The sequence below is a fragment of the Argopecten irradians genome, chromosome 3, assembly GCF_041381155.1.
Source record: "Argopecten irradians isolate NY chromosome 3, Ai_NY, whole genome shotgun sequence".
NCBI classification, from domain to species: Eukaryota; Metazoa; Mollusca; class Bivalvia; order Pectinida; family Pectinidae; genus Argopecten; species Argopecten irradians.
Genome location: NC_091136.1, coordinates 56,557,858 through 56,576,664, shown reverse-complemented (window position 1 = coordinate 56,576,664; position 18,807 = coordinate 56,557,858). Strand labels below are relative to the sequence as shown.

Sequence of the window (18,807 nt, the reverse complement as noted above, 5' to 3'; positions counted from 1 at the left end):
TTGTTAATATATAGTGGTAAATTCGGAACTGAAGCCACTGAATTTTTGTATTATTGGTAGAGATGAAGGGTATATTGTATATGTCTTTTCATGTTTCTTGATCGTAGTCAATAGAGGTTCCCCATTTAACTTGACCAGTTTTTACAGTATTATTTTTGACAAGTGCTGTATAAAAATCTTGGACTCCACAAATGTTTTTCAGTATAATTTTAAGACTAAAAGGAATAATTGGATAAAATAATTTTTCATTAGGTAAATTTACATTCTTCAGATACTTTTTAATGCTGATCGAATATCAGTCCATGATATTGAAGATAATTACTTATTACACCATAAATATTACAAAATTCATCATATGTAAGGAATGAACATGGAGAAACACTTTTTACCAGGTCTTGTATAATTGAAATTCCCTTTCTAAACCATGATTGGTAGTTTTATTTCCAACAATAATGTTTTTATTGTACCAAATTGGTGTCTTAAGAACAGAGTGTTTTTCCGCTTCTAATTGGTTATTCTTTAATCTTAGTTTGAACCATGCTGTAAATACATCCATCCAAAAATAATTTTTACAATTAGATAAAATTTTATTCAGATATTCACTTCCACAGTTTGCCAAATAAAGAAAGTTTACTTTAGTTTTTAGAATCATTTGCCATTTACCATTTGATCTAAAAATTCTTCTTATCCAGCCTATTTTTAACGAGTCTATAAACAATGAAAGATGAATCATTTTCAAACCTCCATCTATATAATTCTGGATAACTACATCTCGCTTAACTTTATCTGAGTTACTATTCCAAAGAAAATTAAAGAGAACTGTGTTCAGATGTTTTACAAAATTTTCATCAGGATTTGGAAGTGAAATAAAAAGATGATTAAATTGAGAAATTTAGAGAGATTTTATGATACACACTCTACCAATAGGAGATATTTTCCTTTTGTTCCATGTTTGTATTAAGTTTTTTAGTTCATATAATTTTTTATCAAAGTTCAATTTTGGTATTTAATGAAGATCAACATGAAAGTCAATACCACGAAGTGTAAATTTAGTAACTCCCCACTGCAAGTTCAAGCTCGGAATAAGTGTATCACTACTATACTTTTTACTGCCTATCCAAATAACCTGGGATTTTCCTGTATTTATTTTAAGTCCTGAAATTTTGGCATAACTACTGAGCATCTGATCAACTTTAGAAAACCTCCGGAACAATATAATGCGTATCAGGTTTATGTAGTTAATAAAGGAAAGTGACGAAACGGATAACTTTTAGTACCGGCCAAAGACATTTACAGTGTTACTCAGCAGATTATATTTAATTTATTTCACATCATCCTAGGTCCTAGGTATACATATACGTTGTACTATCGCTTACTAACCCCAGTGACCATACACGTTATTTGCTACGATTCTAATAAATATTTATAAAATCACCCAGCCTTGTGTAAGAGAAACAGAATTAAAAAAAAAACCAACATTTTACAATATCAGTGCGGGTGCCTGAGCTCGAGATCTAAATGTACCCAGAGAGGCATTCAAGCATGACACAGGTAAGTCACCACGTGCACAGAGACTGGACAGTGCTGTAGCGGACAGCGAAACAAGTCTTTCGTATCAATATCAATAAGATAACAAATAAACTTCTATGTAACAAAAAACACAATTAACAAAGACCGAAGTAATTTCACATATACAGTTCTGATGACGTAATTTAAATCAAATTATATTTATTACAATACATCAAGGACATACACCATCTCCTAAGGATAATGAGCAATAGTGCTACGTACATACACCTTTTGTCGCAGATGATTTCATATAGGCTTATGAGTTTATATGTATATCTGCGGGTTATTTATAAATTAGGTGTTACAGTTTTGTCTGTGCAAAATATCTCACTGCAGAAGCCTTATACATGTAGATGCATATCGTTTCTGGAAATAAAGGTTTTAGGAAGTAGCTAGCGAGCACTTAATGTCTAACAGACATATTTCTGGTTTTTACAAATTTTACTTTACCCTCTGTATTTCATTACATAGATAACATTGAATATATACTTCTAACATGTAAACTTAATACTAACATTTACTTTGAGCATTCCTGACTGTAAATATGAGGACTGATCGATAAGAATTATGATGTTTCCACACCACTTGATGACATATAGACTAGTTATTACACATCAAGTATCAAGGAATATCTTCTATATATAACTAACTGAAAGTCACAGGGACCTGGCACGAATTTCTAACCAACATTATATATCATAGTAACTGTATCAAGTACAATTTATATATACCGTTGGTCAAAATTTGTGCCAGGTCCCTGTGTGAAAGTGTGTACCATGATTACTCACAGCATATCAATCAACCCTGATATTATGTTAATCTCGTGATTGCATGAAAATGTGCTTATATATTGTGAATAAAGAATCTTACATCTTCATACTAGTTAATTTCAAATAGTTTGTCTTCAGAGATTTATGTATAGCATATACATTGTACTATTTAGTATTTTCTATATTCTTTATGGTATTCTTTATATCATTATTTAGTGTTTTTCTATAGAGCATCTTTCTTTTGACAACTGATGGGAAACACACTGGGCCCTTATTCCATGAAGAAACGAATTATCTAAACCTGTGACACTAATAGCCATGGCTCTGAAACATACATGGTACCTTAAAGCTACCCGAAAGCTACCTAAAACATACCCAAAAGCTACCTAAAACATACCCAAAAGCTACCTAAAACATACCCAAAAGCTACCTAAAACATACCCAAAAGCTACTAAAAACATACCCAAAAGCTACCTAAAACATACCCAAAAGCTACCTAAAACATACCCAAAAGCTACCTAAAACATACCCAAAAGCTACCTAAAACATACCCAAAAGCTACCTAAAACATACCCAAAAGCTACCTAAAACATACCCAAGACATACCATAAAGCTACCTAAAATGTACCCGAATACTACCTAAAATGTACCCGAAAACTCCCTAAAATGTACCCGAATACTACCTAAAATGTACCCGAAAACTCCCTAAAATGTACCCGAATACTACCTAAAATGTACCCGAATACTACCTAAAATGTACCTGAAAACTACCTAAAATGTACCCGAATACTACCTAAAATGTACCCGAAAACTCCCTAAAATGTACCCGAAAACTCCCTAAAATGTACCCGAATACTACCTAAAATGTACCCGAAAACTCCCTAAAATGTACCCGAATACTACCTAAAATGTACCCGAATACTACCTAAAATGTACCCGAAAACTACCTAAAATGTACCCGAAAACTCCCTAAAATGTACCCGAATACTACCTAAAATGTACCCGAATACTACCTAAAATGTGCCCGAAAGCTACCTAAAATGTACCCGAAAGCTACCTAAAATGTACCCGAAAACTCCCTAAAATGTACCCGAAAACTCCCTAAAATGTACCCGAAAGCTACCTAAAATGTACCCGAAAACTCCCTAAAATGTACCCAAAAACTCCCTAAAATGTACCCGAAAGCTACCTAAAACGTACCTATAAATTTTCCCTAATAAGGGCTCTGGGCGTGGGTAATTCGCCAAGGGGGCTGCCGTTATTCAAGACTATTTTTAGATTGGGTTTTTTTCTGAAATAGACTTTAGCCATCTTGCTTTTACTTTCATATTTTTTTTAAAACTTACTATAACCAACTTAGGTTTTTAAGTCAAGTTAGTATTGTTAACATGTCTGTATTGAAATTACATAATTATGAAGAAATGACGTATGCACCAGAAGTATTAAACATTGGTTAAATGTGTCTGTTTTGACGGAATTTTGTCATTTCATGCTAGCCAATTTGTTTACCATGCTTACACAAAATGGCGGACCATGCTTTTGATTGCTACTTTCGTAATGTAGCAGATAGGAAATACAATTATTAGGAACCTTTATCATTGATACACAGTTAGTATTCATAAACCTGTATAGACATCACTAAAATGTTGTTGCCAGTAAGTCGTCATTACCCATGTCTGGAACGTAATTCTCATTCAAGTGACACTTTTTGGTTTGAACATGGCGATCTCACTGTTTTCTATATGCGTAAACACTTGGAAAAATAAGGTACATCCGATCATTAGTTTATTTCCTTCGGCCAAGTCGACACAGACAAAAATGTGTTCCTTGAAAATGCTTGAAATGATCACTTCAGCCGCACAAAGTTCTGATTTGATGTATAGTGTGGTTCCTCGTATGCCAGCCTCTCCATTCTGGTTGTTGATTATAAATAAATCATATACCTCAATTGACTCAATGATATTGTTGGAACATATCTACTGCTTTTAGGTAATACTTCATTGATACCAACAATCATAATATTTTCAGCATATATCATAGTTTTGAGCTTCTCTATTTTGATAGTTAGTGTGTCTGCATTAGTAAATAAGCATTTTAAATCTTAGTGAGCTTTTAGGTAGATTTTAGGTTCTTTTTGGATATATTTTAGGTAGCTTTCTGGTACATTTTAGTAGCTTTCAGATAGCTTTTAGGAAGCTTTCAGGCACATTTTAGGTTGCTATCTGATAGCTTTTGGGTACATTTTCATTTTCTTTCAGATACGTTTTACTAAATAGCTTTCATGTACAACTTTGGTAGCTTTTAAGTAGCTTTCGGATACGTTGTAGGCAAACAACGATGAATTAGTAAATGATCTTCTGTCTCAAGTAGGGAAATCCAAATATTTACATAAACTTATTATGGGGGATTTTAACTATAAGAATATCAACTGGGCAAACTGCACAACAGAACACCAAAACAAAGCAAAAGCGAAATTCATAGAAACCAAAAGTGATAAGTACCTTCTACAACATGTGTAAGTCCCAACAAGGATAAGATTTAATCAAGAACCCAGCCTGTTGGACCTGATTCTTACAAACGAGGAAAATATGGTTACCAACCTTGAGGTTAGCAGTGCCGTAGGCAAAAGTGACTATGGATGTATCACATTCCAGTTCATATGCAGATACCTATTAGAAACTAACAAAACAGTGAAACAAAACTACAACAGAGGAATTTATATAAAAATGAGAGAAGAGTTGAATATAGACTGGGAAATATGTCTAGGATTCGAAAACATGGAGGATAATTATAACATGTTTATGGAGAAACTCACATTGGCTATTAATACAGGGCCTATTCCCAATGAAAATGCCGTTTTCTTTTACATGTAGTTCAGGTATTCCTGGTCTTGTTTTGGCTTTGGAATTGGCGTTTCTCCAGAATTGTTTTGGATTTGATTTCACTTGTTATGCAATATTTTGTTCCTTTTAATTTTTGGCGAGGTGACCCTCGCCATTGTGATCGTGGTTGCAAAATTCTCTTACAGTCAATTTCCTCAATATGATTGGCTTAGAAATTGCTCGCAGATACTAGCGCTCCTAGCGGCAGTGTATTCAACAACTTTGATTTTACCGGGAATTTTAAATAGCAAATTTTGAATATGAAAGTTACTGAAATAAGCGTATCTGTAACGTTGAAATAGGAATAGTATATCATGGCTTTCATATCCTTACTACATATATACGTATATACACTATCCAAAAGATCTTCTGTTCGAAAATGTTCACATGAATTGTTTACAAAGTATCTAGACTTTTCGTCCCCAAAATGGTGTTTACAATGAATGACGACGTTTCATCCCAAAAATGCTTCGCTCCGAAGCTGGTTCCCCCCAGACGTTTACTCCCTATTAGTGACAGTTATCCCGCAACGGAAACAAATGATATCGATACTTCACCTCGAACATCAAAATTGATACCATAACGAATTTTGTAATTTGAATCAAATTTGTCTCGGAGCAAATACATTTCATGGCGAAATGGAGATGCATTTATCACGGCTGTGTTCAGGATGACATGGACGTAAAACTACAATTGAAGAAAGACAACTCTAACAAAATTTTGGACAATCTTGGTCTACTGATAAAATAGCACGTGACAGACGGTGAACATTTTGTAAATATCCAAGGTGCCGTTATCTTAAAACTAACAGCAGTTAATAAGGTATGAATATTTATCACATCCATAATTATCGATAATTTCATAAGCACATGTATAAAAAATACTAAAGCACGTTCAGAGATTACCACTAAACCATACTTTTAAAACATTTTAGTTATTTTCACCACAGGAGCTTGCCGTTCTGATCATATACATACAGCTTATTCATTAAACTAGGTAATACGAAGTAAATTTTTGGCCGAATGACATAAATCATATATGGAATGTTCATATAACTCGAAGTGATATTTTTGGACTACTAGATCGACGAAAATGCTGATTCCTTTTTCATAATTCTTCCGTAAAACGGCACTTAAAAAGCTGTTTCAATCTGTAACAAATGTAGAGAAAACTGTTAATTGTTTAGCAATTATCCTGAGTTATATTTTACCAAAAAGCATCAGAGATTAGCAATTAAAACTTACATAAACATATTCCCGACTCTCACTTGCATTGTGTGATCACTCGAGCGGAACTAATCTCTACCACCTGGCACAGTCTTACAAATGCAATCGCACAAAAGCCCACATGATCACTGGTTTTACTGCGATTACATCTTATGTAAGTTTTTTTTAACTTTTTACTCAACAAAATAGACTTTACGCTTTTCATGATCAGCACCATCATTTTCTGTATAACTTACTAATTTACCGCTGTACCCATGCATATGTGTGTAAATTTATACTTCTTTGTGCACATTATATAACAAATGCTATATTACAATCAATTTATGAAGGAGAAAACTCTTACATGTAAGAACAGGAGGACTGAAGAACAGCGGGAATTAAACTTCAATAATATTTCCTCTATGCTGGTATTGCTATTTATGATTAAAATGTTTAATTATATGATATTAGCCTTTTCAGTAATTACTCTGTTAATACATTTATTGTTTCCTTATGTTTTACAGAATGTAAGCATGCATGTATCATTTCAACTGGAAACAGTCTAGGAGAAGAATTGTGTGAACAAAAAGAAATAATTTTCAAATGTGGAAGCTTAATATTGTAATCATTTTCAATCTGAAAATAATAACTATAATCATCTTCAAATTCCTTATTGTGAATTAAACTGTAATATGATTTAAGCATATACCTGATATTTGTTTATATTCTATGACATGTACATGCTTGAAATGAAATGAATAAATAAATAAAAGATTATTTTAATTTAAAACACAATATGACTTTAGCTGTTTATATTTTTTGTCAAAAACATATTAAGCTTATCGTTAATAACACACTAATCATCACCTTCGAGACAATTTAATGAAAATCAATTAAACATTAATTTGTATCTCACAGGTCCTCTTATGTTTTCCCTGCCTTGACTATCAATGTTCCCTGATCACTCTGAAAGTAATGATTTTACCTTTTTTTCGGTCACCACATGAACTGCCTTTAAATCAATCACACCAATGAGACATACATTTACTGCATTCATTATAACACTGCAAGGCAATTAGGCAAGATCAGCGAACATTGTTGATTTACCTTGAATATCTACATGCACAGTATGGTACCATAACAGGAGAGGAGAAAAATGTAGCGGCCAGACCGGGATTCGATCCCGGGACTCTCCGAACACTAGCCGAGTGCTCTACCGACTGAACTACCTGGTCATCGATAATCGACCCAGTCCAGTCCCGCTACACTCCTCCCTCCTTTTTTGAAGACATACAAGACCCTTTCAAACACCACAACCGTTGGTTATTTAGTTGGGTGCCAATTCTGTAACAGGAGAGAAGAAAATGTAGTTCTTCCGACTGAGCTACCTAATCACCGATAATCAACCCAGTCTGATCCCGCTACAAATATTTATCTGGTTATTTTATCTCCCTTCCTATTTTCTATAAAAGTGGTAGTTTCTGCTCCTGCTTAGCGCTCAGCATAACGGGAGTGGGACGACTGGTTTGCTCGTTGTCAGTATAATGTGACCGGGTGGGATGTGTTGCCTGGTGCCTTCGGCAGCATGCTTCAGTGATATAGCACTATAAAAGGGGCAACAGTTCCACTATACAAGAAGACACAACACGAATATACCGCAGTCTTCCAAAACATGCACCTCGCACGACATACACGCAACACACCGCATACATGGGAGGCCGTCCTTACATGACCATAGCTGTTAATAGGACATTAATTAATCAAACAAACAATCCTATTTTCAATCTACCTTTATGACTTAATTAGAATCTTACCTGATGGAAAAGAATATTTTGTCTTACAAATCTTGACAAATTATGCACACTATGATTGTTGCAAGCTAAACTACGTATCCGCTAGCTGATTGCTGTTGATTGTTAATGATCTCAAACACACTAATTACTTATTGTGCCAATTTAAGTAAATATATTCTACTCTTTTCAAATATTCTTGATTACTATTCATGTGTAATATCTCAAAACATTGACATGTGCACGGAGTACGGTGAACCTGACCGCCCATGTTTTGGACATCTGCTAGATATGTCAGTTTCAGGTTACGGTTGCCAATAAAAGAAAACAAACACAATGCGGTTTTCATATGTTATTTCTTCTAGATACAACACTTTTTGTGCAAGTTGTCAAGCATTTATGGGGAATATTTTGCATTGAAATTGTCGCCTTCATACATCGGTTTTTGGGACTCTCTGGACATTGTTTTTCCCCATTTTTTTGATGCACAAAATATATTGATAGTAGATTTTTTAAGCATTTTCAGCCCTAAAAAGTACCTGCGCAAATTATACCAGTTTTTACGGTATATGATATTGGAATGTATCACAAACTTTTTATCATATTATTTGCCAAAAACACTGTTATGATATCAGAAATATCTGATGGTCTACAACAAATGTTACATGAATTTTAACAATATTGCATAACATGGAAATTAGAACTTAATATCAGAAAGATAAAAATTGTGATATTCTCAAGACGTAAATCGGTACAACAACACCAGTTGATGTTATGGAATACAGAATTAGATTTATAAAAATTGTTTACATATCTAGGTACAGAAAATAATGTTAATGGTAGCATTTTTAAAGAAATGGAAAAAAACCTGCTGAACAAACAATTAAATCGGTGTTTGCTATTTATAAGAAATAAAGGATTGTATCTCTTCCTGTTCATCTTAAACTGAAAATATTTGATTCACTTGTAATGACAGTTTTATTATACACATCAGAGGTATGGGGATTTGAAAATAAAAAATGTAGAAAAATTCATTTGTAATTTTGTAAAACAATCCTGAAGTTAAGAAAGAGTACAAACAATTTCATGGTCTATGGTGAACTAACAAGTTATCCGGTTTGAATTGAAGTTCCGATACAATGTATATCAATCAACTTGCTGTTTTACAAAAGAATAATTACAAAACTTGTTAAAAGTAGACCAATTGACCAATTTATTCAAAAATCACATGATGATATTGATAAGTCTTCTAGAGGACAGACATATTCTATATTTAAGACATTTTGGCATAGAAAAGTATGCCTCTTGTCTTTCTCTGCTGCAAAACAATACTTGTTAACTGATACTGTGGTCCCAGGAACTTGATGGCAATAACCATATATAGTCATTAAGAATGGATATTTTCATTAACATCAAATTAACAAGGAAAATGCTAAAGGTGTTATAAAATCATTTGACATATAACATCATAGGAAATATTAGAATGGGCTTCAAAGATTTTAGTATGTGTCTCTTATTTTACACCTTGGTGTCCAAGGAATCCTCAAAAGTCCAAACTGGAAGGAACACCAGCCAAATTTATTTCTTATTGTACAAAACTACAGTAGTATTGACCTTAGAAATATATTCCTCCTATCATCAAGACCGAGCCATTTAGTACTTTCAGTACTTTGATTAGATTTACTTACTAAATTCTTTACTTAGCTTCTTACCCTAACATAATCTGCACACTTGTGATCCTAATGTCTCCATGAACCTACTCCAACATCTGTGGGTTTTTTTCGTATTGATTCTGTTGTCCGTCCATCAACATTTCCTTTAAATCGCTACTAGTCCTAGAGTTCTGCATGCATTATAACCAAATTTGGCCAGTAAGATCCTTGTGGGAAGGGGAACAGAGGTTTTATAAATTTTGGTTCTGACCCTCAGGGGCAGGAGGGGCGGGGCCCAACAGGGGAAATTGAGGCAAATCGTGTAAATCGCTACTTATCCTAGATTTCTGCATGGATTGTAACCAAATTTGGCCAGAAACATCATTTTGGGAAGGGGAATAGACTTGGTATACATTTTGGCTCTGACCCCCAGGGGGCAGGAAGGGCGGGGCCCAATAGGGGAAATAGAGGCAAATCCTATAAAGCGCTATTTGTCCTAGAGTTCTGAATGGATTATAACTAAATTTGGCCAGAAACATCCTTGAGGAAAAAGGAATAGAGTTTGTATAAATTTTGGCTCTGACCCCCTGGGGCAGGAGGGTAGGATCCAACAGGGGAAATAGAGATTAATCCTTTAAATTACTTAAACTAGTCCTAGAGTTCTGCATAGAATGTTACTAAATTTGGCCAGAAACATTTTTGGGAGAAGAGGAATAGAGTTTGTATAAATTTTGGCTCTGAGCCTCCTGGGAGCAATAGGGGTGGGGCTCGATAAGGGGAAATAGAGGTAAATCCTTTAAAGTAAGTTCTGGAGTTCTGCATGGTTTGAAACCAAATTTGGTGAAAAATATCCTTGGGGGAAGAAGGGAACAGAGTTTGTATAAATTTTTGCTCTGAACCCCGGGTGCAGTAGGGGTGGGGCCCAATAGGGGAAATAGAGGTAAATCCTATAAATCTCGAATAGTCCTATAGTTCTGCATGGATTGAAAGCAAATTTGGAGAAAAACATCCTTGGGGAAGGGGAAAGGAGCTTTTATGAATTTGGCTCATTTGAGGAAGGGGAATAGACTTTGTATAAATTTTGGCTCTGCCCCCCAGGGGGCAGGAAGGGTGGGGCTCAATAGGGGAAATAGAGGGAAATCATATAAATTGCTACTAGTCCTAGAGGTCTGCATTGATTGAAACCAAATTTGGCCAGAAATATCCTTTGGGGAAGGGGAATAGAGTTTGCACAAATTTTGGCTTTAACCCCTGGGGGCAGGAGGGGTGGGGCCCAATAGGGGAAATGGAGATGAATCATTTAAATCGTTTATAGTCATGGAGTTCTGCATGGATTGTAACCAAATTTAGTCAGGAACATTTTGGGAAAGGGGAGTATTTTTTTTTCTTAATTTTGGCTCTGTCTCCACATGGGGACAGGAGCAATAGGACCCAATAGGTGAAATTGAGGTAAATCCTTTGAATTGCTCCTAGTCATATAGTTCTGCTTGGATTGTAACCAAATTTGGGCCAGAAACATTCTTGGGAGAAGCTAGGGGAACAGAGTTTGTATAAATTTTGGCTTTGACCCCCTGGAAAGAGTGGGACCCAATAGGGGAATTAGAGGTAAATATTCTAATTCCTTCAGAAAAGGAACAATGATCCTGTATTCATTCAGAACATTACTTGGCCTTACAAACCAGACGAGCGATACAGGCCCTCTGGGCCTCTTGTAATGTACTCTTAGAGTGCATATTGTCCCTTTAAGTAAATCCTAACATGCTATTTTGTGATCATGTTTACAGGGTTTGATACAGAGCAATCATGCACAACCACCACGACCTGTGATCAACTCTGGCTGTTCTTTTAACAACATACATCCTGCTTCCCTAAGGTAAGCATGTTAGTAGTCAATGATAATGAATTTTTATTTCAACAAATATTAGTGCATTTTATACAAGGCAACAGGCCAAATCTATATAAGTCATATCCAAACAAAACCAGTATGGAACAACATATTATATTTACCAGTACATTTTCACAGCAACTGTGATTCACTTATTATGACGTCTTTATCATTGTTACGTCACAATTGTTGTGAGAGCGTTTACAAAAGATGGCTGTTCAAATTTGATGATAATGAAATTTTTATTCATTATGGATGGAAAATATCTTAAAATTTCATAATAAAATTGTTATCAAATGTAGATATAAGCATTGCATTGCTTTCAGTTTTCAATTATTGGAGTATGAATGCTAACTGGGCAATGGCAAATTCAACATGAAGAACTTTCAAGTACACAAGACTTTCATTTTAAACACCTAATATATTTTGTTTTATTTGGAAAAGTGTCAATTGTAAGTTAACTATACTATAGTGAAAATAAAAAAAAGAATTACACACACATCTCATTCCATGACAAGACAACATAGATACATACAAACCGGTACATTTTCATTTACACCAATTTAGGGCATCTGACGCTGTGCCCCGTCCGTAAACTTTTCATTCAAATGACTTCTTCTCAATAACAGAAAGGCCCAGAGTACTGATATTTGGCCTGTAGCATGCTGGGATAAAGGGCTACCAAGTTTGTTCAAATGAATGAGGTTGACATTGACCTTCATTTAAGATCAGAGGGGTCAAAAAGGCTAAAATCTTTAAACGACTTCTTCTCAAGAACCAGAAGCCCAGGGTACGGTATTGGGCCTGTGGCATGCTGGGCATCCTCGATATTCCAGGGGTTCCGATCACATACAATCTCTACACCCCTTGACTATTTCATAGTGAAATTGAATGCAGCTCAGCGGAAAACATTTGACCAATCACAGACTAGCAAAGATTTTTTTGAAGACGACAGTGAGAGCGACGCCTAACATCAAAGCCACACAGTCAACCAAAGTGTACCGTTATACAGCTCTTTTGATGTACATCAAATGACTAAATTACTTGTTCTATTCTGTTGCCACCAGTTTTACTATGATATAGTCCAGGGGTGTAGAGATCGTATGTGATTGGAACCCCTGGAATATCGAGGATGCATGCTGGGATGAAGGGCTATGAAGTTTGTTCAAATGAATGACCTTGATCTTCATTCAAGGTCACACTGGGATCAAATAGGCTAAAATCTTTAAACAGCTTCTTGTGAATAACTAAGAGGCCTAGAGACCTGATATTGAGCCTGTGGCATGCTGGGATTAAGGGCTACCAAGTTTGTTTAAATGAATGACCCTGATCTTCATTCAAGTCGCATGGGTCAAACAGGCTAAGATCTTTAAATAGCTTCTTATGAATAACTAACATGCCTAGAGACCAGATATTGCGCTTGTGACATACTGGGATTAAATACTACCAAGTTTTTCAAGTGAATGATCTTGACATTCATTCAAGGTCACAGGGGTCAAAAAGTCTTAAATCTTTAAACGACTTCTTGTGAATAATTAAGAGGCCTAGAGACCTGGTATTTGGCCTGTGACATACTGGGATTAAATACTACCAAGTTTGTTCAAATTAATGACCTTGGCATTCATTGAAAGTTACAAGGATCAAATAGGCTAAAGATTGTAAACAGCTTGTTAAGCTGGCCAACAAAAAGGCCCAGGGTACTCATATCGGACCTGTGGTATGCCCACAGGGGTCAAATAGGCTAAAACCTTTAAATGAACTAAAAGGCCTAGAGACCTGATATTGAGCCTGTGACATGCTTTGACTAATGGCTACCAAGTTTGCTCATAAATGACCTTGACCTTATTTCAAGGTCAGAGGGGTCAAATAGGCTAAAATCTTTAAAGGCCCAATATCCGTATCTTTCTTATTTTTTTCATGATTTAGAAGAATGTTGAAAAAAAATCCTGTTGTAAGTCATGCAGAGATAGGACTAAGTCAAGATGAGCGATTATGATTCGGAATATTTTGATAGAAATAAAATAAATATTAAACGTTGCTAGGTGGGTCCCACTTAGTCAAACAAGCCGAAGTTAGCCGACATTGTAGCGTCGTTGCCGAGAACGTCATGTGACTACCATAACTACGTAACGTCTGTCCGAAAACGGGTCATGAACTTTCCGACTTCCGTTCGGCAATAATCGTAACTTCTATGGCGACCAGTTTAAAATGAAGGCATGTTTACATGTATCGTCTTTCAACAACTGCTGTACCAAAGTTATTAAAAAACATTATAAATATTCTTTAATTTATCTTAGTTTCAACTACATCTACAAATACTAACAACATCGGAGTCAAATTTAACTTGAATTTTTCTTGATAGTTACGTATAGTGTGGCTTTAAATGACATCTTGGAAATAACTAAGAGGCCTTGAGACTGGATATTGGATTTGTAGCATGGTGGGGATCAAGGGACCTTCATTCATGGTCTATTATATCAGATCCTGGACTTCTTCTGATAAAACAGTTCTTTTGTATTGCCTTAAGGCCAGTCCCACTGGCGTTAAGGAAGAGATTTGCGAATGTATTGCGCACAAAATTGGCTGATATTCCCTGAACATACGCAATATTCGTTAATCGTACTTGTATCTGTCGCCCAACATCCGCACACGACCGCAATTATCCGCAATGGCATGTTTTTCCGTTCCCAGGATCTTTGAACTGCACAAAATTTTGATTGCGGAAATCATTCGCGTTAGATACGCTATTCATACGCAATACATACTGAATGCATGCTAACTATATGCGCTGTATATCCGCTGTTATTCGTTGATATCCACAACTGACTGGGTTTTGCGCCTTTATAAGTGTGTAAAACGAATGTATAGCGTACCTATCACGTTGACATCACAAATTAAAATAAGTTGTAGCTAATGCATATTGAGTTCAGCGTTTGTATTGCGTCTGTTTTACATTTGATTTGAGAATAATTTGCTAATGTATAACAAACATGTTGCATAAACCAAAACTACTGTATAAATATGGCAAAAATCGACATATTTGTCTATTATTTTCTGTCAGTTGAGAAGTACAGGTGTAATAATGCATCATCGGTAATAATACCAATGCAGCGTAACAATGGTATCCAACAACATATTAATCTACTTGTTCAAGTCATGAAATTGTTTCAAAGACAAAAAAGAAAAAGTTGTCTGCTTTGATTTGAATTTGAAACACACTGGACCAGTTTTGTATCTGGAGGAGGTAGGATGAAAGTTGCAGCTTGCTTATCTTTGTTGCAGTCGTGTTGTTGTGAAAAGCGATACTGAAAGGCTCGAGCGGGCTTCTTTTATCTCCGTAATTCAGATGCCTTACATGCGCAATACAACCGTTCTTTCCGCTACATCTGCGCAATGCATTATTAATGGATTCGTAATATTTTTGTAACAATCGCAATAATTCCAATCTGTTTCCTCAATATATGCGTTATATATTTGTAATTGTTTGTTACGTATCCGCATTGTTGGATAATCTTACCGATTGTACACCTCACGGGAGAGCATCCGTTATCGTATTTGCTTGTATTCGTGAAATATCCGCATTTGTTCATAATAAATTCGCAGATCATTATTAATATATCTGTAATTTATACTTGAAAATTTGTTATTTTAAGCCAATTTTGTTGCGGATGACAACGAACGGCCAAAATTTATAAACTAAATTCATCCGTAATTAATCTGCTCTTCAGTGGGACCGGGCCTTAAATTGTTTGGGCAGATGACCGTTAAGGCCCATGGGCCTCTTGTTGTGATATTTTCTTAACTAACCAGTTGAGTGATACAGACCTACTGGGCTCTTATTATAAGAGTAAAGACCTACTTGTTCTGATGAATTTGGATTTGGACCATCTTTGGTTTCACTCAATGCAAGCATCCTTGCATTTCATGAATGGGAATCGGTTTTCTATCAATGTCTGGTTTAAAGCCTCTTTCTATAGGGTACTATATTTTTTTCATGTATTCATTTTTCAGTGTTACCAACTTTTGTCGAACCTGTAGTAACTCTGTATCATCTGCTGAGAAAGTAAGTTCTTACTGTGTCTGAACAACATCAATAAAGTTTGACAAAACTTCCTTCTGTAATTACAATTTACATAATATAAATCAAATATGATTTATATTGTTGTCTACTAATGTTATGACAGCAAATAGACCGTTATACTATAATAGAATTTATCAATCAACTTTGATCTCTTAGCTACAGGTTTCTGTAAACATACTGTTGTCTGGGTTTTTTTCTGAACAAGGCAATGAATTATAGACAACATACAAAATTTTGACCTGTTTGACCGATATCATAACGTATATTATTTCTAGGTATATTCAGTACTTCGACTTGAGAACATGCCCAAACATATTGACATGGATGAATTGGAGAGGTTCCTGGGGAAACATGGAGCAGCAGACTATCAGAAACAGGGCATTGTAGCTATTGTGGTAAGATTTCTATCCCCCTCTCACTCACAGCGCAGGAGTTTAGAAGACTAGCAGAAACAGGGCATTGTAGCTATTGTGGTAAGATTTCTATCCCCCTCTCACTCACAGCGCAGGAGTTTAGAAGACTAGCAGAAACAGGGCATTGTAGCTATTGTGGTAAGATTTCTATCCCCCTCTCACTCACAGCGCAGGAGTTTAGAAGACTATTAGAAACAGGGCATTGTAGCTATTGTGGTAAGATTTCTATCCCCCTCTCACTCACAGCGCAGGAGTTTAGAAGACTAGCAGAAACAGGGCATTGTAGCTATTGTGGTAAGATTTCTATCCCCTCTTACTCACAGCTCAGGAGTTTAGTAGACTATCAGAAACAGGGCATTGTAGCTATTGTGGTAAGATTTCTACCCCCTCTTACTCACAGCTCAGGAGTTTAGTAGACTAGCAGAAACAGGATATTGTAGCTATTGTGGTAAGATTTCTACCCCCCTCTCACTCACAGCGCAGGAGTTTAGAAGACTAGCATAAAACAGGGCATTGTAGCTATTGTGGTAAGATTTCTATCCCCCTCTCACTCACAGCGCAGGAGTTTAGAAGACTAGCAGAAACAGGGCATTGTAGCTATTGTGGTAAGATTTCTATCCCCCTCTCACTCACAGCTCAGGAGTTTAGTAGATATTAGAAACAGGGATTGTAGCTATTGTGGTAAGATTTCTATCCCCTCTTAACACAGGAGTTTAGTAGACTATTGTGTAGCTATTGTGGTAAGATTTCTACCCCTCTCACTCACAGCTAGAAACAGGGAGTTTAGATATCCTTACCAGACTATTAGAAACAGGGCATTGTAGCTATTGTGGTAAGATTTCTACCCCCCTCTCACTCACAGCTCAGGAGTTTAGTAGACTATTAGAAACAGGGCATTGTAGCTATTGTGGTAAGATTTCTATCCCCTCTCACTCACAGCTCAGGAGTTTAGTAGACTATTAGAAACAGGGCATTGTAGCTATTGTGGTAAGATTTCTATCCCCCTCTCACTCACAGCGCAGGAGTTTAGTAGACTATTAGAAACAGGGCATTGTAGCTATTGTGGTAAGATTTCTATCCCCTCTCACTCACAGCTCAGGAGTTTAGAAGACTATAGAAAACAGGGCATTGTAGCTATTGTGGTAAGATTTCTATCCCCCTCTCACTCACAGCGCAGGAGTTTAGTAGACTATTAGAAACAGGGCATTGTAGCTATTGTGGTAAGATTTCTATCCCCCTCTCACTCACAGCGCAGGAGTTTAGTAGACTATTAGAAACAGGGCATTGTAGCTATTGTGGTAAGATTTCTATCCCCCTCTCACTCACAGCGCAGGAGTTTAGTAGACTATCAGAAACAGGGCATTGTAGCTATTGTGGTAAGATTTCTACCCCCTCTTACTCACAGCTCAGGAGTTTAGTAGACTAGCAGAAACAGGGCATTGTAGCTATTGTGGTAAGATTTCTACCCCCTCTTACTCACAGCTCAGGAGTTTAGTAAGACTAGCAGAAACAGGGCATTGTAGCTATTGTGGTAAGATTTCTATCCCCCTCTCACTCACAGCTCAGGAGTTTTAGAAGACTATTAGAAACAGGGCATTGTAGCTATTGTGGTAAGATTTCTATCCCCTCTTACTCACAGCTCAGGAGTTTAGTAGACTATCAGAAACAGGGCATTAACAGGGCATTGTAGCTATTGTGGTAAGATTTCTATCCCCCTCTTACTCACAGCTCAGGAGTTTAGTAGACTATCAGAAACAGGGCATTGTAGCTATTGTGGTAAGATTTCTATCCCCTCTTACTCACAGCTCAGGAGTTTAGTAGACTATCAGAAACAGGGCATTGTAGCTATTGTGGTAAGATTTCTATCCCCCTCTTACTCACAGCTCAGGAGTTTAGTAGACTATCAGAAACAGGGCATTGTAGCTATTGTGGTAAGATTTCTACCCCCTCTTACTCACAGCTCAGGAGTTTAGTAGACTATCAGAAACAGGGCATTGTAGCTATTGTGGTAAGATTTCTATCCCCCTCTCACTCACAGCGCAGGAGTTTAGTAGACTATCAGAAACAGGGCATTGTAGCTATTGTGGTAAGATTTCTACCCCCTCTTACTCACAGCTCAGGAGTTTAGTAGACTATCAGAAACAGGGCATTGTAGCTATTGTGGTAAGATTTCTACCCCCTCTTACTCACAGCTCAGGAGTTTAGTAGACTATCAGAAACAGGGCATTGTAGCTATTGTGGTAAGATTTCTATCCCCCTCTCACTCACAGCTCAGGAGTTTAGAAGACTAGCAGAAACAGGGCATTGTAGCTATTGTGGTAAGATTTCTATCCCCCTCTCACTCACAGCTCAGGAGTTTAGAAGACTATTAGAAACAGGGCATTGTAGCTATTGTGGTAAGATTTCTATCCCCTCTCTTACTCACAGCTCAGGAGTTTAGTAGACTATCAGAAACAGGGCATTGTAGCTATTGTGGTAAGATTTCTATCCCCCTCTCACTCACAGCTCAGGAGTTTAGTAGACTAGCAGAAACAGGGCATTGTAGCTATTGTGGTAAGAT

The 18,807-nt window shown here is 36.3% G+C and overlaps 1 protein-coding gene across 1 annotated transcript in view; it reads left to right on the top strand.

Moving 5' to 3' along the window:
- The window catches only part of LOC138319171 (uncharacterized), a 110,225-nt gene that overhangs the window by 27,793 nt on the left and 63,625 nt on the right, over positions 1-18,807 (top strand). Inside the window, exons 2-4 of the mRNA XM_069262116.1 lie at positions 11,653-11,741; positions 15,765-15,816; positions 16,110-16,229. Of these exons, the coding sequence (XP_069118217.1) occupies positions 11,653-11,741; positions 15,765-15,816; positions 16,110-16,229 (261 nt within the window). The remainder of the gene's footprint in view (positions 1-11,652; positions 11,742-15,764; positions 15,817-16,109; positions 16,230-18,807) is intronic.